The sequence below is a fragment of the Canis lupus genome, chromosome 17 (assembly GCF_003254725.2).
Source record: "Canis lupus dingo isolate Sandy chromosome 17, ASM325472v2, whole genome shotgun sequence".
NCBI classification, from domain to species: Eukaryota; Metazoa; Chordata; class Mammalia; order Carnivora; family Canidae; genus Canis; species Canis lupus.
In genome coordinates, this window is record NC_064259.1 from 51,724,204 (window position 1) to 51,750,074 (window position 25,871).

Here is a 25,871-nt window from a genome sequence, read left to right on the forward strand (position 1 = left end):
CGACGCAACCGCCGCTGGGCGGAGAGTTGCCGCCAACCGCCTTAACGGCCGAGACAATGTTCGTGGCTCTCGGCGTCTGCGGGCGCGTTCCTGTCAGCGCGTTCGTGGGCCTTTGCGTCGTTTTACACCGAGTCGGTGGTCTCCTTAGGTACTTTTAAAGTTTCACGTTCCTCGCGTGACCTTTGTCAGGTAAAAGAATCTGCGGCCTTTTATCTTTGGATAAAAGCGATGAAATAATGGAGAAGAAAGGGGAACTTGGTCATTTGTGAAACGAGGGCGATTTGGGTGTAGAATGTGATGGGGCCGCCGCGAAGACATGTTGTAACCTCTCGGCGGGCACTGCCATGGTTACGGCCACCGGCGTCCCCGGGCAGGTGCGAGAGCTGCCTGGGCGCCTGGGGCGCGCGCCCCACCTCGCCCCGAGCCGCGCCGCCCGCCCCCCTTGCCTCGAAAGGTAGAGGCCATCATTTGTTTTGAATCCGTCTCCTCGGCGACGAAAGAATTCTAGACGGAAAACCGTGTTTTAAAACTTTTCTAAATAAGTTTTTTTTTTTTTTTTTTTTTTTTTTTTTTTACCCCGAGTCACAAGTAGAAGGTTGCATAAATTTGAGAAAGGTGCCTACCATGGAACATTCCAAAAATCGTCACAGTTCACCAGGGTTGCTGCCCGGAAATTCATTCACAAATCCATCGTCAGGATTTTAGATTTTACCTAAGATTCTGTTGACGCGTTTGGTCCGTGATAAAGGTATCTGGGGATAACTGATTACAGTGAAGTACTCCGAAATGGCACGAGCGCCTGGAGAAGTATTCGGCCAAATGAACACTGCGGTGCAGTCAGTTTAGAAACAGTTTATTCAGCACCTATTGTGTACATTGTACTACAGTAAACAGGCTAACACATACATCATCCAGTTTGCGCTGTCATTAGGGTTCATAATGAAAGATACTGAAGAACAAGTGCTGTTTATTTCTGGTTTCTAAAAGTTAAACTTAGTTTCTAAGTTTTAAATCATTAGGAGAACTCAGGGGAATCTAACAATAATTACTCGCTAACTTGTTACATAAAATCAGCTTTGAAAACTCAAATTTTCTTAAAGCAGGTCCATATTCCATATAGAAAAATGTAAAACCTCCAGCTGGTTGGATATCAGTTGCACGTGTTTATGTCGGACCTTTGAAATGAAGAAAATGCTACCAAAAGGTAGCTATTTTGCTGATTATTCTTCTAGATTTGGTAACTGAATAGCTTTGGTAAAGACAGAAAATGCAGTTGAACATCTTGTTAGTGAATATAACCAAACAGCAAAGATTTTCATGATTTACTTAATTCTCTTAAATCTAACTTCTCCTTTTCTCTAGTTTTCCATCTTTGGGGAGATGTGCAAGGAATTTAGGCAAAAATAACTCCCAGGGAATAGTCTCTGTCACAAGTAGTAATTTTGTACCACAACCACAAGTCAGATTTTGCGAAACGCTTTGTATAGTAAATTCTGGCAAGGTAAACAGTTGAGATCCAATTCTTAAAAATATTTTGAAGTTTATGTTTCTGTAGAAAGTAGAATAAAAATAACTTCCAAAGTGAAAAATAAGTCCATTCTAAAACTGTTTCTCATACAGCATTCTCTACTTAAGCTCAGGTGACAAACTTATTTCCAATTTCCAACTCAATAGAAATAAGATGAAAATATAAAATTTCTGGCACTTATTTGAATATCCTTTTCTGATATTGCTATTAACACATTACAGTATCTTCGTTGTTGAAATTATGAATATGGAAACCTTATTTTAGGTAGCAGTATTATAGTACTTTTATTTGTAAATGAACTTGCAGCCTATATTCCAGTTGTGTTAAATATTCCAAGTTGATGGTGGTTTCCTTGGTCCTTTGGGTTTTGAAAAACGATTTGCAAAACCTGGGAACAAAAAATTGAATGAAAAGTTTTTTAGTATAGAAATGAATTATTAGGTTTTAGAGCATATGATATATGCAAATACATGGATTTTTTTTCAAAAAGGCAATATCTTGGATCACTTTAATAATAGATTGTAAAGGCATAGTACTTAATGCATGAATGATAACACTAATAACATTTTAATTTCGTAGAACACTTACAAATTTAATAATGGTAAAAATTATATGAAGAACCCTGGTTTTAACAACCTTTGGTAATTCAGCCTGTACAGTTGACCCTTGAACGGCGTTTCTTTAGCTTACTTTATTGTAAGAACACAGCATATGATATATAGGGCAAACAAAATATATTAATCAACTATTTATGATGGGTAAGACTTCTGGTCAACAGTACGCTATCAGGAGTTACATTTTGGGAGATTTCAAGTTTTGTAGATTGTTGACACACCAGGGGCAGGGGGACATCCCTATCCTCCACATTGTTCAAGGGTAAACTGTAATATCCTTCTTTTTCCAGTTTTATTGACATAGTATTGACCTATAACATCTGTAAATTTAAGATGTACACATGATGATTTGATACACATATATATTGTGAAGTGATTACCACATTAAGGCTACATGACACCTCCATCCCCTCATATGATTACCATGTTTTCATGGTGATTATATTTATGATTTACTCTAAACTTTCAAGTATAAAATGCGGTACTGTTAATTATATAATTATTGGGCTGTACATTAGACCCCCCAGAACTTATTCATCTTACAGCTGAAAGTTTATACTCTTTGACATATATCTCCATTTCCCCCAGCCACTGGCCACTGGCCAAGTTTATACCCTTTGACATATATCTCCATTTCCCCCAGCCACTGGCCATTCTACTTTATATTTCTGTGAATTTGGCTTTTTTAGATTCCACATATAAGTGAAAACATACAATATTTGTCTTTTCCAACTGGCTTATCTCAGTATAATAATGCCCACCAGTTTCATCCATGTTGTCTCAAACAACAGGATTTCCTTCTTTTCATAAAAATATGAAATGTATACATATCTGCTTTATGCATTCATCTGTCAGATGGAGAATTAAGTTGTTTCCATGTCTTGTCTATTGTAAATAATGGTGCGATGAACATGGGGTGCAGACATTTCTTCTGAGGTAATGATTTCATATATACAGAAGTAGGATTGCTGGATCATATATGATAGTTCTATTTTTCAGTGGGGTTTTAAAAAATTTTTTTAAGATTTTATTTATTTATTTATTTATTTATTTATTTATTTATTTATTTGATGGAGAAATCGTACAAGCAGGGGGAGTGGCAGCCAAAGGAAGAGGGAGATTGCAGGGCTGGATGCAGGGCTCAATCTGGGACCATGACCTGAGCTGAAGACACTTAGCCTACTGAGCCATCCAGATGTCCCTATTTTTAGTGTTTTGCGGAACTTCCATATTGTTTTCCATAATGGCTATCCCAGTTTTATTCACACAGGCAAGGGTTCTTCACAGGCTAGCTAATATCATGTCTGTTGTCTTTTTGATAATGGCTATTCTGACAGATGTGAGGTGATACCTCACTGTGATTTTGATTTGCATTTCCCTGATCATTAGTGATATCAAGCATCTTTTCACATTACCTGTTGGCCATCCATGTCTTTTTCAGAAAAATGTCTATTCAAGTGCTTTGCCCACTTGTTAATTGTTTTTTAATATCCTACGTCTGCATCTTTTCACCCACCACACACTCATCAAAAAAAAAAAAAAAAAAAAGCCTGAAAATTTCAATTTCAGAAAAATAAGCACTATTTTTTTTTACAAAATCATCGTATTAAATTCAGTTAAATTTCTACTTCATCCCAGAAAGCACTCAACTTACTAAGACATTGTGTTTGAAAAGCTTAGAAAATAAACTAATAAACAATCCTGAAAAACTAAGTAGTTAATCACTTTTATTTATCCGTCTCCTTCAAACACTCTTTCTGCCCACCCCACCACCACCACCACAAAAGGTGGAAAACAAGGTTTACACAAACAATGAAAACTATTTTTAGGTCCCTTCAAAAAATTTACAGATTGATAACAATGTCTCTTTATCACTTCAATATAAGACTTTTCTTTGATGAAGGTATATTTTCAAGGTACTCTGACAACTTTAAGTGCAACTTAAACTGCTCAAATTAAACAATGAAAGCTTTGAACAGAACCAGTGAAAAGATCAGAGGAGGTATTTGTTAAAGCATCCAGCACAATGCCTGGCACATAGTAACTACTTAAGTGTTGCTTCAATCAGAACTACACACACACACACACACACACACACACACAAACAAACAAAAAACCTATATCAGAACTAGAAGAAAAGGAGAGTAGGGAAGAGAAGAAAAGAAGATATAACAAGAAACTTACTAAGTTAATAATAGTGATGATAAAAATTTGGGGGGAGAAGAAGCACACAGCCAAGTTCATGTGTGTTTTACTCCTTTGAGTGATAAAAATGAAAATAGAAGGACAAATATTTTTGGTTATATAGTTTCAGAGACACAGTCACAAACTCATCTATTCAGTCCAGATAACTTGACTATAACCCCCAAGTGGACAGAATAGAAGTAAGAACATAATATACAAGTACTAAGTATTTGAAATTTGAGGAATACCTATATTCAGTCTTTTTCACTGATAAATCCTGAGTAGAACAATAGTGAGCTACCATTTTTTGCATGTAGGCCAATTCAGGAAAAATAAAAATGTTTATAAACCACAAATTTTTAACATTCACATTTAAATGCCGTTTTAAGTAAAACAGTACAATTTATATTGCTTCTTTTCTAAAAAATGTCAAAGAGTTGTGCTTTTTAAGTAAGTAAATACTCAAATCTAAGCATATTTCAGAAGAAATAATATGGAAGAGGCTCTCTAACAGTTTATCTTCATATTAGATCACATCTTCATATTAGATCACATGTAAAGTTAGATGGATCATGAGTTAACTCAAGTAGTATCACTGATTAAGAGAAAAGGAAGCAAGGGAACATTTGTGTTCAGGCAAAGTTTGGTGCTTTTTTCATAGGTTATATAATAATCTGTATGAAATTTTTAACTAAATGATTTCATAAGAATAACTTCTTTTTCCCCTAACAACTTTAAACCTTAGAGTTAATGGAATCCAAGTAAAACTCTACAGACCAAGAAACATATACAGAGATTCTAGTTAAATATTTTGCCAAGGTGGAATGAATAGGGACCTTTATCCAGGTGTGGTAGAGATTGCTACTGGTCTACCAAAATCCTTCCTTCCTTCCTCAGGAATACGATTGTATCTCAGCAACTGCTTACATTTCCCAGTTGCTTTTGCAATTTAGATGTAGCACATGTCCAAATTCCCTTCAAGGGAATGTAAGCGGACATGATGTTGCCACTTCCAGGCCAAGTACCTCAAGACCAGAAGAGGAGGCCACACCTCTTCCACATTTTCCTCTCAATTTCTTGCCACCTGCAATCTCGACATGGCAGTGACACAATTTTAACCATGCAGATAAGAATAATACTACAGAGCAGCAGTTCTCAAGGTCTTGTCCCAGGGAACCCTAGGAGGCTCCCGGACTGTTTCAGGGGGTCTGTCTTTTGGGTAACAAATTTAGTAATAATAGCCTACATTAATTGCTGTACTTTACAAAAATTTATAGTGTATGTGATACTATCTTAAAGAGTATCATGAATTTATGTCCTATAGTATAATAGGATGCTTAAAATAATATGAAATTATTTTAAGTTTATAGCTAGGAGCAGTGTGGCAAACAATTCCTTTAAACTGTCAAAATTTGTGCTTCAGCTCCTATGGAGAATGAGCAATATAAGATTAGATAGCAACTCTTGTTCTTATGATCACACTTGTATTTTTTTATAACTTTGATTATAAGTTTCATACCTGAAACTTGAAACATGAAATGGAGTATCCTAGCATCTCAGAATTTCTTTATTTGGCTTTGGCTAGTCACATTCATTTACTACATGCCAACAGAGTCATTTGATTACCTAGCTTCATTTTCTGCTATGCTAGGCATTTTGGTCCTAGGGAAGATGTTGAGAGGTAGCTAAGGTCAAAAATAAAAAGATAAATTGCATGGAAAGAATACAAATATAAGGGCTTACCATCAACCTTGAATCATATTTTAAGTTGTATCATACTATAAGATAAACATTTTTTTAACTCTGCTGGAAAATAATACACATACCAAAATTCAGAAAGGAGCTGGAGTGATTTGACTGAACAGAGTCTGCAGGGTTTTTTGGTGGGGAAGAATTACAGATACCTAGAATCAGAAGAAAAAAATGTAAGGGAGAAAAATGAAGGCAGACTCTGATTACTGCTTATCAGACCACATAATTTTGAAATTAAACATTTCCTCCAAAGTAATACTCCCAGGTAAACATATTACCATAAAATATAACAAAATATAGATGCTTACAAATAGGTTAACACTATAATCTCATTTTTATGTGGGTGTTTTTTGAAAGGGTTTTTTTCCCTTTGGAAATGGATTGTACAGTAAAGCCCAACACTAAAGGGAAACACCAGAGAATTCAGAAATAACATCCATTACATTGTGAATCAACTTCTTGGGGAATTCACACTGTGGTTTATTATTTCATTTTACTTTGCACTTTGATCACTTTTTTTTAGAGAGGAGAGAAAGAGCATGTCCATGCAGGGGAGTGTGGGGAGAGAAGAGGGGTAGAGGGAGAGAGAAATCCTAAGCAGCCTCCAGGCTGGATCTCACGACCCTGAGATCATGACCTGAGCTGAAATCAAGACTCAGATGCCTAACTTACTGAGCCACTCATGCACTCTGATCACTCAACACATTTTTAAATAATTTGTGTTCCACATTCATTCACCTATGGCATGTCTGTACAGTATTTTACTCCTGAATATCTTCCTTCACTTTCTAGCCTATCTTTTCCCCATTATAAATGATTCTAGTTAGGCCCAGAATCTCCCCCAAAACATTGATATATGGCTTTGTTTCTTTGTTTTGCTATTTTAGCTACTTATAGCTAGGCTTGAAAATAAGTTCCTCTTCCCAGAACCCCTTAATCATGTAACAGTTTCTGCCCAATTTTAAAAAATGATCTAGTGAAAACATCATTCACATCTTGCATGTACACTACCTAGCAGTGAAAAAAGATAATGTCAGGTTTGTATAAACCATCTATAAAACTTGGTGTAAAAACAGCATATGATTAGGGATAAATTATAAATATTCACCTTTCCTTTGGTTGTCAGCATTTTCAGTGTACAGCGTGAGGACTGCATCTATGTTTATAAACACATGCCTAATGCTAGGATTCAAGAAAAACCGCCCTCTTCATGGAGGTACTTGAGTATGAATCACTAGGAGTACATGGTGAATTTCAGTCATATTCCATTAAAATATATATTTATTGAATGCCTATTATGTGCCAAGCATTGGACTAAGCACTCAGGTTAGAGACATGAATAAATGAGTGAAGGTGCGAAAGTTTAGGACATATCAATTATCACTAAACTGCATATGAACTAAGAGTTATATACATCCTTCAGAAAGAAAAGTGTGCCAAAAGGGAATGTTGTTTTTGTTTTATCACAGAGGACAAAGATTCTGCAAATATATATATCAGAGAGAACTGATATTTTGCATATTGACTTGTCACAGTTTGGTTTTTGTTTCTGTTTTCCAAAATGGCAGTGCCATGTGGTTGAATTTAATATACTTGTAAGTACTTAGTTTTATTATGTTATTACATAAACAAGACTGACTATCCTATAATTTGCTTTTCTCATTTAATGAAATATCTTGGTTTTTTTCCCCTATGGCAGCTCCAGTAGAACTATATTATGTCATAGATATTTTTATGCTGCCTGCCCAGCGTTAATTCCTCCTTCTCATAGCAGAACTTGAGCTTTCCTTTAGGAAATCACCCCTCCCCAATTTTCCAGCTCTCATACTTCTGGTGAAGTTGGTTCTATCCTTAGATCAAGGAACTGACCTATGACTGGTGCTAATTTTCAGTTGGTACATTGCCATGGTCATACCAGTTGTTTAGATCTGACCTCATTTCTTATTGGTCATTGTCCATGTGTAACAATTATTAAATATTTTAATAATAGTATGATAGCATGACACTGCTATACTTAATCAGAATACGCTGATAATAATTGTTTCAAGGATGAGCAAATGAACCAAACCAAGACAATCAAGCCCAATCAGCCCTAGTCATCAGACTGTTGCTTGAGCAACCAGGAAAGAGCTCATTTTTTCCATCACAAGTCTGAAACCACATGGTAAAAGCCTGCCTATGAATGAGCAAACACAGAGTAAAACAAAGCTGGAGATATGGAATGAGATTAGGTCCTGATTATATCGTCTGAACTCTCTTGGTTACAGACCAATGAATTCCCCTTTTCTGCTTAAACTAGCTTAAGTTGGGTTTCCTATCACTTGAAACTGGAGGATATCTGAGTAATTAAAGTTTCCCACCAAAAGCAGACAAAAGGCATCATGGTTGATAGCTTCAATTTTTGTCACCCTGTAATTCATTCTCTACACAGCAGCCAGAGTGATCTTTTTGAAAAACATCATGTAACATCTCTGCCCAAAGCTCTTCAATGACTTCCTATTGTACTTAGAATAAACTCTAAACTACTTAACATGACCTGTAAAGATTTAACCTTCTCCCTCACCTGCACCATCTTGTCAACCACACTTTACTACTCTTTCCTCCTAATACCATGCAGCTATGATGGCTTTCTCTCAATTCCTACAACACCAAACTCACACGTCAGAGAGTTTGCATATGCTGCTCCCTCTATCTGGAGAGCTCCTCTCTCCACTTTTCCCCTGGCTGGCTACTCCTCCATGTCTCAGGTTGAATCATTACTTAAAAAGGGTCTCCCAGACCACTTATTCCAAATAAATCCCCTTTGCTATTCTCTCTTATAATTACCCTCTTGGTTTCCTGCACAGCATTTATTACCATGTGTTATCCTGCATCTTTGAATTAATATCCGAATCCGTCACTAGACTTAAGTTCCGTAAAGGCATAGCCCATTACCTGCTATGTTTGCCATCATATACCCAGTGCCTTGAAGAATGCCTGGCACATAATAGGCACTCAATGAATATTCAATGAATGAATGACACTATTCTTAATGTCAGCTTAAAACAACAGATGAAGAATCCCCATTTTATTATAAGTAGGACCAGCTTTAACTAGAGATCAATTAGAGATCCAGGCTAAAGGGAGAACTACTGGACTTTATGAGTCATGAACCATCTAGAAGGGTAAGAGGACACCTACTTAAGTACAGGCAGATAAATCTGAAGCTTCAGGATCACTTTTGAAGGCCAGATATTGTTCTTCATTTAAGGACTAAAGACCGGAGGATGAAAGCAACTGAGAAATTGAAATTAGCTTAGATCTAGAGAATGATTTCGGAGGTCTTATTTAGAAATTAGATTCAGAGTCTCTAGAGTCCCACCACATATGGAATCTATGCCAACCTAAACTTACCTGAAGTTTTTGTGTCTTTCCTATCCCCAAGATAGAGTTGGGCTTTATATATTAAAAACAAAACAAAACAAACCAAAAAAAGGTGATTTTTTTTTAAGAGAAAGAAAACTAGGTGTTTCATAAGCTAAACTGTTCAAACCAACCTGGCTAGCTATTCAAGTCAGTCACTGCTTTGCTTTGGGCTGTTCTATACTACAGTTCCCTCTGAAATGTTTACATTCTCTTTTGACTCACTTTAGAGGAAAGCATATATTTTCCAATCATACTTTAGCCCTCATAGCTGAGAAATCCATTCACTTCCAAGATGAGGTATAGTGTCAATGAAGGCAGGCTCGCACAAGTTTATTGACCACAAATGAAGAGAATAGTTAGAAGAAATAAGCTTCACTATAAACCTTCTTATATAGACAATACTATAAATTGTGTTTTCTCAGTACTCTCTGACCCTCCCTATGACATTGGTATAATGCCAAATACCTGTTTGGTCCTTGGTGATTAACCAAGTGGATCAAATGTATAAAAAGCGTATCACTATGTTTTATATACTTCGTAGTTATATATAAGGATTTCTAAGATAACCAACTTCCCACAGCTTCAAGAGTCTTTTGGTTTTGTTTTCATTACAATATAGCAAAAATAATAAGCAACAGACTTTTATTGCTAATAATACTTGGCAAAAATGGAAACGTGTCAATACTTTGCTTCTTTCATTAAATCAACACATTTGTTTCACAATATGCTTGGCTGTGACGCTTTTCAAAGAAAATACATCTGAGATTAGGCTGCTAGGAATTTTAAATAACACAATTGTATGACAGCGTCTTAGGATGAGTACAAAATGCCAAACATCATATTCTCATTCTTGTCTATTAAACAAAAACTCCTCCTCCCCTTACTTCCTTCCAATATTAGCATTGTGGAGCTTCACACTACAAGGGCTGGGAGTGTTTGTTCTGATACAAAGAGCCATAGCAAGGCTCTGTATAGGAATAATATTAGAGCCATAGCAAGGCTCTGTATAGGAATAATATTGTTAATTTTTTCACAGAGTGGTTATATAAGGAAAAATTATGTAATTGCTAAAGTGGTATATGTATTCTAAAATACAAGTAAAAAAAACTTACTCTTTTTCATGTTTCTCAAAATTTTCAAACTCTGCAAAAATACAAAAGCAAATATTAGTTTTTTATTGTTTCCTATGAAATCCAAAACACTTTAATCAAGTAGAAATATAGACTTCAGTCGAAAGGATTAATTTCCTTAAAAATAGCCATCACACACACAAAATTATTTTTCCATCTTGCTATTTTAATTCAGCTCAAAGTCTTCCCTTGATTTTACCTTGCTACTTTTTCCCATCCACATAAGAATCACCCTATATATTTAGAAATAGTGCTATCAAAATATCAGAGAAAAAAGGAGTTCCTACTTTTCTTCTTTATCAGGACCATTCCAGAATCCACAATAGCTTCTTAAGATAGCTGTGATATACAGCCATTCTCATTCTAGCCAAGAACTTTGGCCAATCACATTCTGAGCTAAATTTACTAAGGTCCACTCCATACTGTTAACCATGCCACTTCCTGCTCCATCCATTCAGCAAACCCATTCTGCTTCCTTTATGAGGAAGTCCCTAACTTATTTAACCTCCAGGAACTGATCTATATTTCTTCTTTTCTTAACATATCTCAGCATGTATGTTTTTAATCTATTTTTTGTTTATATTTTCATGTTGTTTCATATAGGCATTCTATTCCAATGGATTAACTGTTCTCTTTTCAAGGGTGGGTGTCCTTTATGACATTTTTATTTTCCTAACACCTAACAGAAGTGTACTCTCCTATAAAATAGATATTTAATAAATTATATTCTTCAGAAAATTATTTAATTTTTTAAAATAGATCATTTATTTATAATTCAAAATATTATAATCAAAATGCTCCCATCTTTGCTCTCCATCTACCCAGTTTCTAACCCTCCCTTCAGAGATAACCAATATAGTTCATTTCTTGTGTATTTTCCAGAGTCACTTGTACCTTATAATACAAATATAGATTATATTTCCTACCTTTTAAGGAAAAGTTAATAAATAATATATAAATATACTGAGGAAGTTCTTATTCCTTTTTAAACTATATACTGTGCGTATACTATGATTTATGATTTTTTAAATCAGTTCCCCTAATGATTAACAGTCTTGTTCTCAATCTGCTTCTCTTATAAACAATCTAATTTCCATCCTGATTCTGGCAGCAGGGGAGGCAGGGAGTGTGAACACCTTCAGAAACAGAAAGACTCTGGCATATTTCTTAAAACTCCCATCTTCTTTACCTTAGTCCTTGTGAAACTTTTTCCAGGAGTCTTTAATGTCTGCTTTGAAGATGTTGAATTTTCCATGGTACTAGGACAGCTAGTAGAAGAAGTCTCTATAGACTGAGCCTGCATACCTTAAAAAAAAAAAAAAAAACAGTTTTGTTGCATAGCTTTTTAAGCCTTTGGGTTATATATAGTGATATATTCAGTAATTCTTAGCTTGGCTTTTTTATGCCTTATTTTTGCAATACATTACAGGTCTTTTTAAATGTATTATTTTTATCTTGTTTAATCGTTCTTTATACCTTTTCCATTTAGGTCCCACTTTATTGTTAATCTTTTAGAAGTCTCATTTTTTATAGCTTTTTTGAGAGGAATATACTGCCACTTACAATCTTCATCAGCAAGAAGGAAGGACTCCAGAGTTCTTTCTGGGAGTGGAGGTGGTGGGGGAGAAGAACGATCTTGATGTTGATCTGTAATAAGAAGAGTACACAACAAAAGAAAACAAAACAACAATCCAACAAGTTATGTCAAAACCCCCTTTTGATCTGTAACTTTTCCATATTTTTCAATATTAACCTACACAAGCAAATAAAAAAATTATCTGAACCATAACTGGAGCCTCAAGTATTTTGTTCCTCTAGTGTTTTAGCCAATAAGCCTATGATTCATCAGAAACTTGTACTCTCTTAGAAAAGTATTCTTCCAAAGGAATTGAACTTGAAATTAATCAAGCTTCTAATTCTTATCTTTCTTTTTTAAAGATTTTATTTATTTGCTAGATAGAGATAGCGAGAAAGAGCATAAGCAGTGAGGAGAGGGAGAAGCAGGCTCCCTACTAAGCAGGGAGCTCTACACAGGACTTGGTCCCAGGACTGTGAGATCGTGACCTGAGCCTAAGGCAGACGCTTAACCAACTGAGCCACCCAGGCACCCCCAAGCTTCTAATTCTAACTGCCATTTTACACAGAATCCTGGGGGGATAGAGTAACATGTTAATAAATAAAACCATGAGAATACAATCAACAAAAATCCAGAATATCTGCAGTCTTTAGCACAAACGACCCATGCTCTTCTACAAATAAATAGCATAAGAAAATATAAAAAGGAGAAACTGTTACAGATTTTATAAGACTGAACAAATATATAAACCAAATGCAGTATGTAGACTTTGAATCGAGATCCAAATAAACCAACTGTAAAAAAAGACATTTTTGAGGCAATTTGAGGAAACGGAATAAAATCTGGAGATTAGATAATAATAAGGAATTATTGTTAATTACATTGGTGTGATAATGCTATTAGGGTAGGCTTAAAATGTGTTTGAAATATTCTCTGATATAAAGAATCTTAAATAATAGAGCTATTTTCCCACAATAGAAGTCCTGAAGATACAAAGGGTGTATGATAATCTCATTATATAGTGCTGAGTATAATTATATACTATACTAATGTCTTTTGAAAATGAAAATGTGGTTCAATGGTAGAGTTTCATCTATCTTTGGTCTTTGGGTTCTTTAGGCCTTACAATTTGTCTCTAAAGCAAGTTCCCTTGTTTCTTTCTTATATACTGGGTGATATGCAAAAGTAAAGTACAACACTTATTTCCAGCACCTAATATAATACCTGGCATATAGTAGGCACTTAATAAATATTTGATATCTACTCTGAAGTTGCTTATCATCTGCCAGTTTGCTGTTAAGATATATCCTGGGAACTAAAGATAACTTGCAGTTAATGATATCCTGCCAAATATCTCCCTAAAATACCACTTTCATTGTATTTCTCCCCTGAGGAATAACCTACAAGGCTTATTACTTATTGCATTAAATCTAAATTCTTCTGCCTACCTGTGCGTGTGTGTGTGATGGAATACATGTAACAAAATTTGCTATTAATGACAGTACATTGTGCAGCCATCACCACTACCTGTCTCCAAAACATTTTCATTACCCCCAAAAGAAACTCCATATCCATTTAGCAGTCACTCCCCATTTCCCCCAGATCAGATTGACAACCATGAATCTGTTTTCTTTATATATAGATTTCCTTGACCTGGATATTTTATCTGCCTACCTTTAAAATCCTTCAGAATCTTTCCACATTTTATCTATCCAAATTTATTTTCCATATTTCCCTGAATAGATCCTCCATTACAACTAAAGTAACCTACTCACCATTTCTTTACACTCATCATGCTTATTTCTACTTTTTAAGTCAATGTTATCCTGATCCCTGCTCCTAGGAGGGAGCTTACCTCCTTTTTCCTCTGTCTATTCATATTCTTAAATTTCTTTCTTCTACTCAGTGAAGCCTTTCCTAACCACTCCAGTGATACCTCCTTTTTTCCCAGACTCTTGGTGATTATAATCAGCGACACACAGATGATCAGTTAGTGGCTCCAAGTAAGTATTAATTTTGCCTACCCAGTTTGAATATAAACATTAAACAGTATCTTCTCTTACATATCCTGCCTATGCTAACACTGCATAAAACATATAGAACTTGCTTAGGAATTGCTCATTTAATAATTATCTAATAAAAATGGTAATAGCATTTAATGAGAGCTTATTATTTGACAACCACTGTGTCAAAAGCTTTATATGCATTGTCTGACTCAACCCTTAAAAAATTCTCTAAGAAATGAATTCTGTTATCCTGGTATTATAAATGAGGAAAATCAACAAAGTATATAATTTCACCAAAGTCATACATTTTGATAACTACTGGTAAGCTAAAGATTTAAATAAAAGCCTATCAGACTCCAAAGCCCATGTTCATTAATCTCTATGTTAAACTACCTATGTATATTTGAATAACACGTTCACATGAATAATTTGTTAAGGGCAACTACATGTATTATAACGTATAGTACCTTTGTGTGCCCAGTTATGTTAGCTGTGGATGTTGTTATTCCATGTATAAAATAAGTAAAGCTTAGGGCGCCTGGGTGGCTCAGTCAGTTAGGCACCTGCCTTTAGCTCAGATCATGATCTCAGAGTCCTGGGATAGAACCCCAAGTGGGGCTCCCTGCTCAGTGGGGAGTCAGCTTCTCCCTCTGCCCTTACCCCTGCTTCTTCACTCTGTCTCACTCACTATCTCTCTCAAATAAATAAATAAAATCTTTTTTTTAAAAAAACGAGCAAAACTCAAAAATCCTGGAGAAGCAACAGCAAGTTAAATACCTAAAGAGTCACATTGCTAACAACGGTAAAAACTAATAAAATAAAAAAGCTTCAAAGTTTTAAGAGATTCTACCTAAAATAGTTTTGGGTTTTTTTTTTTTAAAAGGACTATATATCAAGGAGCAGAGTTTTAAAATCCTGTGTTTACCTTGCCCTTGACAAAACAAAATTCCTAGCCTGGAAAAATCAGAAATAAACTAATAAATAGTGGGAGCTATTATGGGAACCATGCCATTTCCGGAGGTGAACTACTCTAAATTTAAGGAGTCATCCTTATACTATAAATTCTTAGGGCTAAATGTCATCTAAAGCCAAAGGAAATTTTTTTACCTGATTTGGGACTCCGGAGTTTTACACTCTAAAAGAAAGAAAGAAAGAAAGGAAAAGTGAAAGAAGAATATGTACAGAAATTTACAATCTCAAAGCAATAAAAGGCACTTTTGAAAGCATATTGCATATACTTAGAGAGACAGTTGTGAAATGTTGAGCCTATTTTTCAATTTGGAAGCACACCAAATTATGAAAACGCATCCTTTACCCTTTAAGTGCTTTCTTTTTGTAAATTTAATTCTTGTTTCTTTTTCTTTTTTACAAAGCGAGCTTATGAATTTTTAAAATTTTAAGTGCTTTACTTTCTTTTTGTAAGTTTATTTCTTGTTTCTTTTTCTTTTTTACAAAGCGAGCTTATGAATTTTTTAAATTTTAAATTATTTTTAAGCTTCAAGTATAATTAACATACAATGTTATATTAATTTCAGGTGTAAAGTTTAATGATTCAACAATTCTATACATTACTTAGTGCTGTTCATGATGAGTATACTCTTAATTCCCTTCACCTATTTCACTCACATCCTCACCCACCTCCCCGCTGGTAACCCATCAGTTTGTTCTGTATAATTATGAGTCTGTTTTTTTGTTTGTCCCTTTTTCTTTGTTCATTTGTTTTGTTTCCTAAATTTCACGTACAAGTGAAATCATATGGCAATTGTCTTTCTCTGACTTATTTCACTTAGCATAATATCTTCCAGGTCCATCCATGTTGTCACAAATGGCAAGATCTCATTCTTTTTTTATGGCTGGATAATATCCCATGATACATATGTGTATGAGATATGTGCTTATGTGTGTGTGTATATATATATATATATCATATCTTCTTTATCCATTCATCTAGAGATGACATTTGGTTGCTTCCATATCTTAGCTATTATAAAGAATGCTGCAATAAACATAGGGGTGCATATAACTTTTAAAATTAGTGTTTTTGTTTTCATTGGGTAAGTATCCAGTAGTGGAATTACAAGGTCATATGGCAATTTTATTTTTAACTTTTTGAGGAACCTCCATATTGTCTTCCATAGTGGCTACACCAGTTTGCATTTCCACCAACAATTCATGACAGTTCCTTTTTTCCCACATCCTCACCAATGCTTGTTCCTCATGTTTCTTTATTTCAACCATTCTGACTGGAGTGAGGTGATATCTGTGATTTTGATTTGCATTTCCCTGATGATTAACGATGGGCATCTTTTTATGTCTGTTGGCTATCGGTATGTCTTCCTTGGAAAAATGTCTATTTATGTCTTCTGTCCATTTTATAAATTAGATTATTTAAGTGTTTTTGGTGTTGACTTGTATAAGTTCTTTATATATTTTAGATATTAACCCCTGATTGAATGTATCATTTGCAAATATCTTCTGCTATAACCTTATGGTGATTTTTATATGTCATGGCAATTGGTCCTACACTGATTTTTAAAATTTATTTCCTTTGTATTCAGAACATTTCCCTGAAGATTTAATTGGAAGTAAATTGTTGAAACTGAAATTACTTCATGACATTGGAAAAGGAGTAATTGTTCCTGGCTCTAGAAGTCGTTAAGATAAAGATCATTACATGTGGGTATATTATCAACAATGATAACTACTAATGAATTAAAAGTGTAATTAAAAAGAGACTATTTGCCTACAAGCATTGCAATTGTAGGCATTTAAAAATGTTTAATTCATTACCTTTCCGATCTCTGAAATTTTAAGGTAGTTGGTTCATAGAATATATACAAACATGTAAAAGATTACTGAAGCGTGGATTTTACTTCCAGAAGTGGGGAGCATTATTCCGAAAAGTTTATCTCAAGTAATACAGACATCTGTCATTCAAAAAAAAAATTCTCTACAATATATTATCACCATAAACATGATATAGCCTACCAAAGGACTACCATGAACAGGCTACCTACTTCTGAAACATTTATTTTGCCTATCCTTCAAGTATCACCTCAAATATTTCCTCTTTCACTAAGCCTTCCTTAGTCACGTCCAACTTGTAAGTGTCTTATCCATCTTTTTACCCCACATCCTCTAGCACAGTAGTACCTGCTCAGCATTCATTGAGTGATAGGTGTTAAAAATACAAGGAGTAGGATTATGGTCTGTTGAATCCAGATGAGTAGGAAAAAAAAAAGTTATTGACCTTAGTTGGTCTAAGTCTTACAGAGTCATCAGATGTATTTAACTCAGATGTTCCACTCCATTCTCGTGATATTCCAACTTTTGCCTTCGCAGGTGAAGATAAGGATTTGGGAACACCCAGTGAGAATTCTCCTGAAAGAAAGTAAATATATATGGCCCAATTCTTAGGAGTGTTGTAATTGTCTTTTAGAACAATGCAAATGGGGATCCCTGGGTGGCGCAGCGGTTTGGCGCCTGCCTTTGGCCCAGGGCGCGATCCTGGAGACCCGGGATTGATTCCCACATCGGTCTCCCGGTGCATGGAGCCTGCTTCTCTCTCTGCCTGTGTCTCTGCCTCTCTTTCTCTCTCTGTGACTATCATAAATAAATAAAAAATTAAAAAAAAAAAAAAAGAACAATGCAAATGTTACTCAGCAATAACACACAGGAACATTGGCAGGACCTGAGAAGTATTCTGGTTAATCCACACTTTATTTTACACTTACTGAACTGTACTTACCAGCTTCCTCCAGCACAATAAAAGATTCAGGAGTCCGTTCAGGAAGTGGAGGGGGTACTTCATCATCCATCGAAGGAGGGGTTGCTATCCAAAGTGTCAGAAATACAACCACAATTTTTAATTAGAAAAATCCAAAGGAAATTCTTATATTCCAAAGCCCATCAAGCATCATTACAATACTTAAGTTGGTAAGTGTTTACTCAAGGGAAAAGCAAAATAAATTCTTCCATTTTAAGTTGCAAACCTAGGAGGTTTTCTGCTGCTTCAAAGTTTAGTATTTCTTTTAAAAGTCCAAAAGTTTTTTTACTGAGTCACAGTTAAGATAATAGAAAACATGATATTAATTCAGGAAGTTTTGAATTGTTTTCTATATAACCCTTTTGTTTTATGAAGAAAACAATAAAGCATGATAAAGCACTTTGAAATATGCCAAGGATTCAGTTACAGAGTGGGTGGTATTATAAAGATTTTAGCAGCTCTTCTTCATTTTACAGTGAAGACTAGGTTTTTACAAAACAATGGCATAACAAAGTTTTCTGTTTTTCTACAGAAAAATTGAGAATTTTTACAGAAAAATTCAAATGCTATTATAAGAAACTGCCACCAGGTGGCACACATGTCAAGATGCTACAATCCTTAAAGATGGGATTTGATTTTAATGATTATGCTCAGAGAAGTTTAAGGTATTGTGGATATATTAAAAAAAAATCCTTTAAATTATAAAACAAGATCAAAGTATATAAAATAAATAAGGAACTAGATCCGATGAAATATTTTTGTAACAAACTATACATCCACATGTCTATCTTATTAAGAAACGCTGTACAATAAATAATGTTATAGAAAAAAAACTTTCTTTAGTTCCTCTTAAAGTAAAATATTATTTATAAATTTCTAAAAATAAATAAATAAATAAATAAATTTCTGATAATATACCTGGAGAGTTAAACTTGCTCTTTTCTTCACCTTCTTCCATATCAAGCTATTATGATCATCTCTAGCAGGATATTTACTTCTACTTTTTTTTTTTTTACTTCTACTTTCAAACCACTCAATAAAACAAAAACAATATGCGTAATATGCAAAAATCCAGAATTCTGAAAGTGAAAGAGTATGAAAGTAATGGTGTATATAAGATTAAAGTCCTACACAGGATACCAAATACATGTTCTCATCTACTACGTTATTACACAGGATGGGATCCTCCTGTTCCAACTGCTGCAGCAAGAAAATTCAATTCTTAGCGATCTGTTCAACTCAGTGCAGCCACATGGTTGTGTGATAAAAGTCCCCAGTGATCACGTGGTACTGTGGATCAGATCCTTTCTGCTGTTCCTTTGGAAGTTGCTTCTGGATATTAAGGGTAAACTGTGGACCTCTGATACATTCCAAGGAATGGGGATTGCCTTTTTTAGAAGCACCCTTGCTGGCATAGATCCTGCACCAGATCTGAATGCCTCCATTGCTGCCTGTTTCACCACTATTACATGTTTGTTATTGCTACTTCTTGACTTACCACATCAGTAAAACATTTCTGGAATTTATTTCTTTGAGAAGGAAAAGGAAGAAGGAGACAAAAGCAGAGAAAGACAAGGAGGAGACTGAGAGAAACCAAATCTATAGAAACAGAGTGAAATCCAAAATTCCACATAAACTTCTAAAGATAACTTACCTACTACTACTGCTGTCTCTTGGCTTGGTAGGGGATCATCAGTTGGAGGACTCAGTGCTAAAGAATCATGTGAATTGTAACAAGAAAAAAGGGTTGTGGAGGATGTTGGCAATGAAGAACAAGGTAAAACATTTCCATCTAGCTTCTCAGGTAAATCAAGAGACATCTTAGAACCAGCACTACTTGGTGACAATGATAAAAAATAAGGATCTTCTGAAGACATGTAAGAATATACATCAACAGCACTAGAGTCCTGCCACTTTGCATCAGAGGTATTGCACATTTGGTGCTGAGAGTCAGATGGCAGCGAGTAATTCAGTTCTGCTGAAGAAACATGCATTGCTTTTTGAGGCTGCTCAAGACAAAAGTTGCGTGGTTGAGATTCCAAACAAGAAGCATGTTCCTTGACATCCAGCTCCTTGGTGTCTCTCTGTTGTATCAGTTCAAAGGGAATTGATTTGGTCCTCATTATCGGCCTCTTTGAATTAAAATATCTTCCTGCTACATCTGCAGGTTTAGAATTTGGATATGCTCCAAACAAAATGGAGCTCCAGTCCAAACTTTGATGCTTCTGAAGAGGCTCCCCAGCAATTGGAAATGCTTTTGTCTCCCACTCTGTGGCTCTATCAGCATTTTTGTTACAACTACAATTTAGCTCCAAAAGGTCAAAAGAACTGCTCTGTCCAGCAGGGTGCAAAACTAACCCTTCCTTTTCACTGATGTCAGAAGTCCTGAATTCAAAGGAAGAAGCTTCTGCGCTTTTTACCCTTAGCCTTTGTTTGCTCTGTTGGTTCATCATTTTTGCTTCTTTTATGTCACTAAAACAAAAAGACAGTAATAATGACATCACACCCCAAAGAGGCCTCTTCCTAGCCATCACAATGGGTGATCAGCATGACATTTGCCCTCCACCCCGACACAATTAGACAACATTGAGGTGTGTAAAATTGTACTCACCTTTCCGGTAAATTAGGAGAATAAGACTCTGTTTCTACAGTGGGATTTTGCTCAAGAACTGAATACTTTGCTTGCATCTTCAAGAGAAATAAAGAAGACTTTAGTTTTTAGTGAAGAAATGGCAATGAGTATTTTAACACTCACAAAGTTGAGAAGTTATTTTTCAAAAAACATAAAGATTCTAGATAATTCACAAAAGAGGTGAGTTTCCAAAATATTGAGTCCAACAAGAATCTGTTTCCATATCCAGATCAAAGAGATCCAAATAAAGGATTAGTAGTGGTATAGAAACTAGAAAGTATTTGCTTATAGTATCAAATGTCTTTGGGGGTAACTTTACTCTCATGCACAATCTACCTTCAGAAATGACATAGTCTAAACTCTCAATGTTAGTAAGTTCTTATTATGTTATTAATGTTAGTAAGTTCCTCATACTTTTCTTGTTCTACCTCTTCTTTCCTTAACATGCTCTAGCTAGACTAGTTTTCTTCCCATTCCTTAAGCATACCAAATTTATTTCCAATTCTAGGCTTTTACACTTACTACTCCCTCTGATTGAAATACTCTTGCGGGCAGCCCAGGCGGCCCAGCGGTTTAGCGCTGCCTTCAGCCCACGGCATGATCCTGGAGACCTAGGATCCAGTCCCACATCGGGCTCCCTGCATGGAGCCTGCTTCTCTCTCTGCCTGTGTCTCTGCCTCTCTCTCTGTATGTCTCTCATGAATAAATAAAATCTTTTTAAAAAATGAAATACTCTTGCTCCAGATTTTGCATAACTGGCTCTTTCTAAGTAATTATTCTTTACTTAAATGTCACCTGCATTAGAAAAAAAAAAAAAAAACCTTCTCTGACCACTCAACCTAAACATTATACTCCCACACACTTGTCAGCCACTCTTTTTTTCTTCAGAGCAATGCTCACATTATGAAATATGCTACACAGAATCTTAGATACCTCCAATTTGTTTTTTTTTTGATACCTCCAATTTGTAAAATGCATCCTGATTTTAGAAATGTTTAAATATATTTTATAAATGTCATCAGCAATTGTAAGATTCCACCTGTTGTGGATTTAATGAAGACTCTCAAAAAGATTTGTTGAAATCTAACCCCTGATATCTATGAATATGACCTTATATGGAAATAGAGTCTTTGCAGATGTTATTAGTCCAGATAAGGTTATGCTGGATCCGGGTGGACCTATCACAATGACTTGTGTTCTTATAAAAATATAAGCAGGGACTCAGAGACATTCAAGGGGAATGCCTTGTGATGATGGAGACAGAGACTGGAACAATGCATCTGTAAGTCAATGAATGCCAAAGATTGTTGACAAATACCAGAAACTAAGAAGAAACAAGGAAGACTCTGTCTCTAGAACTGTGAGAAAAAGCATGGCCTTGGTGACACCTTGAGTTTGGACTTTCTCCTACCTCTAAAACTATGAGAAAAGAAAATTTGTTTTAAACCCTCCTTAGTTTGTGATATTTGTTACAGTGGGTCTGGTAAATTGATAAGATACATTAGTACCCCATTTTCAATAATGGATAGGTCAGATAGTAGATCAATAAGGAAACAGAGAACCAGACATGAATAACACCATGAATCGATTTAACCTAACAATGCATAACACTCCATGTTATAATGTATACATTCTTCTCAAACTTACATAGACTATTATCCAGGATAGACCATATAATAGGCCACAAAACAAGTCTTAATACATTTTAAAAGATCAAAGTGATACGAGTATTTTTTCCAATGGATTGAGGCTAAAAATTAATAAAACTAGAAAATTCATGGGTCAAAGAAGAAATCACAACAGAAATTAGAAATATTCAAAAATGAATGAAAACATAGTATACAAAAATGAGATACAATGAAAGTGATATTCAGAGGGAATCTATAGCTATAGACACCTACTCTTTTTTGTTGTTGTTAAAGATTTTATTCATGAGAGACACACAGAAAGAGAGAGGCAGAGACACAGGCAGAGGGAGAAGCAGGCTCCATGCAGGGAGCCCTCCGTGAGACTTGATCCGGGGACTCCAGGATCATGACCTGAGCTGAAGGCATGCTCAACCACTGAGCCACCCAGGCGTCGCTAGACACCTACTCTTAAAAAGAAAAAAAAAAGGGGGGATCCCTGGGTGGCGCAGCGGTTTGGCGCCTGCCTTTGGCCCAGGGCGCGATCCTGGAGACCCGGATCGAATCCCACGTCGGGCTCCCGGTGCATGGAGCCTGCTTCTCCCTCTGCCTGTGTCTCTGCCCCCTCCCCCATCATAAATAAATAAAAAGAAAAAAAAAAGGGGGGGGGGGCAGCCCGGGTGGCTCAGCGGTTGAGGGCGGACTTCAGCCCAGGGTGTGATCCTGGAGACCCAGGATCGAGTCCCACGTCAGGTTTCCTACATGGAACTTGCTTCTCTGCCTGTGTCTCTGCCTCTCTCTTTCTCTCTGTGTCTCTCATGAATAAGTAAATAATATATAAAAAGAAAAAGAAAAGAAGAACTCAAATCAATGACTTAGCTTTATACCTAAGTAACTGGAAAAAATCAAACTAAACCTAAAGCTAGCAGAAGAAAGGAAATATTAACTATTAGAGCAAAGATAAATAGATATTAAGAAAATAGTGGAGAAAATCTACAAAACCAAAAGTTAAACCTTTGTAGAGATCAACAAAACAAACCTTAGTTAGATTGACTAAGGAAAAAAGAGAGAAGACTCAAATTACCAAAATCTCAAATTACAGAAATAAAAATGGGTATATTATCACCAGTTTTACAGAAATAAAAAGTATTACAAAACAATTATGTGAACAATTGTACACCAACGAATTGTATAACCTAGATAAAATGGACAAATTCCTAGAAACCCATGACCAACCAAACCTGACTCAGGAAGAAATAGAAAAACTGAATAAATGTACAACTAGTAAGTAGACTGAATCAGTAATCAAAAGACCTTCCAACAAAGAAAAGCTCAGTACCAGATGGCTTCATTAGTGAACTCCACCAAACATTTAATGCCAATCTTTCACAGACTCTTCCAAAAAACTGAATAGGAGAGAATACTTGAGAAGTCATACTATGACGCCAGCATTTCCCTGATAGTAAGACCAGACAAAGATACTATAAGAAAAAGAAAAATATAGATCAATATAATTTATGATTATTGATGCAAAGTCCTCAACTAAATACTAGCAAACTGAATCCAGCATCATATTAAAAGGATTACGAACCATGACCAAGTGGGATTTATTCCCAGAATGCAAAGATTGTTCAACATACAAAAATCAATCAATATAATATACCCCCATTAATAAAATAAAGGAGAAAACCCCTACATGATCATGTCAGCTCATGCAGAAGAAAAAGCATTTGACAAAATTTATGATAAAAACACTCAAAAATCTGGGAATATAATTTCCTTAATGTAATAAAAACCACATATGCAAAACCCACAGCCAACATTATATTCAATGGTGAAAGTCTGAAAGCTTTTCCCCGAAGATGAGGAATAGAACAAGGATGCCAATTTTTACCACTTCTATTCAACTTAGTACTTAAAATTTATTGCCAGAGAAATTTGGCAAGAAAAAACAAAAGGCATCAAAATTGGAAAAGAGGAAGTAATGTTATTTTCATTTGCAGATGACGTGATCTCATAGGCTGAGAGATTCTACATATGCACACACAAAAGCCACAACTAAGAAACGAATTCAGTGAGAATGCAAAATACAAAATCATCACACAAGAACCAGTTGCATTTCTATATACTAGCAATACACAACCTGAAAGGAAAATTAAGAAAACAACTCAATTTTATTAGCATCACAAAATACTTAGGAATAAATTCAAACAGTAAAATGAAAGACTCATATACTGAAAACTACAAAACATTGCTAACAGAAATTAAATAAGACAAATAAATGGAAAGACATCCTCCGTTCATGGAGTGGATGACAAAATATTGATACAATAACAATGTTACCCAAAGTGGTCTACAGATTCAGTTCAATCCCTACCAAAATCCCAATGATGTTTTTGTAGAAATAGAAATATTCATCCTAAAATCTATATGGAATCTCAAGAGACTCCAAATAGCCAAAACAATCTTGAAAAGGAAGAACAAACCTGGAGGACTCATACTTCCACTCCTGTTATACAGGAGTGCCTGGCTGGCTCAGCAGGTAGAGTATGTGATTCTTGATCTTGAGGTCATGAGTTCAAGCCCCATGTTGAGCATAGAGCTTACTTTTAAAATATATTCTACAAAGATACAGTAATAAAACAGCTGAACTGGCTTGGGACAGCCATAAAGACCAATGGAATAAAATAGAGACCATGGTAATAAACTCACATAAGTGGGAAATGGAGTTTTGGTGAAGGTACCAAGATCATTCAATGGAGAAAAGATTCTTTTCAACAAATAGTTCTGGAAAATCTGGACATCCACATGCAAAAGAATGAATTTTGACCTGTACCTTACAATATATATAAAAATTAACTTAGAATGGATCAAATACTTGAACATAAGAACTAAAGCTATAAAAACTCTTAGAAGAAAACACAGAAAGCTTCATGACATTGGATTTGGTAATGATTTCTTGGATATGACACAAAATCACTAGCAACAACAAAATAAACAAATTGAACTTTATGAAAATTAAAATTTTTGTGCATCAAGTACATAATCAACAGTGTGAAAGGGCAACCCACAGGATGGAAGACAATATTTGCAAGTCACATATCTGATAAGGGATTAATATCCAGAATATACAGAGGACTCCTAAGATTTAACAATAAGAAAAAAAAACAATTCAAAATGGGCAAAGGACTTATACAGACAATGATATATAAATGGCCAATGAGCACAGGAAAATTTCTTAACATCACTAAACAGGAAAATTCAAACCAGAACCGCAATGGGACACCACTTTATATCATTAGGATGGTTACCATGCAAAAGCAAACAAAAATAGAAAATAACAAGTATTGCTAAGGATCTGGAGAAATTGGAACCCTTGTACATTGCTGGTGGGAATGTAAAATGGTGCGAGTGCTGTAAAAAACAGTATGGCAGTATCTCAAAAAATTAAACACAGAATTATCATGTGAGGGGTACTTGGCTGTCTTGGTCAGAAAAGCATGTAACTCTTGATCTCAGGGTCATGAGTTTGAGCCCCATGTTGAGTGTAGAAATTACTTAAATAAATAAATACTAAAAAAAAGAATTATATGATCTAGCATTTCCACTTCTGCATATATACCCCCAAATAACTGAAAACAAGGATACAAAAA

At 35.3% G+C, this 25,871-nt stretch overlaps 1 protein-coding gene and 2 long non-coding RNA genes across 5 annotated transcripts in view; 2 read left to right on the forward strand and 1 right to left on the reverse strand.

The window, feature by feature from the left end:
• LOC125752774 (uncharacterized) overlaps positions 1 to 25,871 on the forward strand; it is an 86,323-nt gene that overhangs the window by 1,108 nt on the left and 59,344 nt on the right. The gene's annotated exons all lie outside the window — the stretch shown is intronic.
• LOC112664184 (uncharacterized) lies at positions 10 to 17,882 on the forward strand. The gene is made up of 3 exons (XR_003139556.3): positions 10 to 189; positions 16,754 to 16,871; positions 17,538 to 17,882. It is a non-coding gene; the product is annotated as an uncharacterized LOC112664184 (long non-coding RNA).
• The window catches only part of PTPN22 (protein tyrosine phosphatase non-receptor type 22), a 59,851-nt gene continuing 34,817 nt past the window's right edge, over positions 838 to 25,871 (reverse strand). Inside the window, exons 12-22 of one of the 3 annotated variants that reach the window (XM_049095726.1) lie at positions 20,573 to 20,649; positions 19,616 to 20,433; positions 17,944 to 18,027; positions 17,446 to 17,576; positions 15,303 to 15,330; positions 12,177 to 12,260; positions 11,803 to 11,918; positions 10,596 to 10,626; positions 9,472 to 9,513; positions 6,153 to 6,230; positions 838 to 1,916 (exon numbers count right to left, since the gene is read on the reverse strand). In XM_049095726.1, the coding sequence (XP_048951683.1) occupies positions 1,852 to 1,916; positions 6,153 to 6,230; positions 9,472 to 9,513; positions 10,596 to 10,626; positions 11,803 to 11,918; positions 12,177 to 12,260; positions 15,303 to 15,330; positions 17,446 to 17,576; positions 17,944 to 18,027; positions 19,616 to 20,433; positions 20,573 to 20,649 (1,554 nt within the window). In that variant the 3' untranslated portion in view covers positions 838 to 1,851. Of the gene's footprint in view, positions 1,917 to 6,152; positions 6,231 to 9,471; positions 9,514 to 10,595; positions 10,627 to 11,802; positions 11,919 to 12,057; positions 12,261 to 15,302; positions 15,331 to 17,445; positions 17,577 to 17,943; positions 18,028 to 19,615; positions 20,434 to 20,572; positions 20,650 to 25,871 lie in introns of those variants that run through there. The other 2 variants (XM_025453470.3, XM_049095727.1) reach the window with 2 other exon arrangements.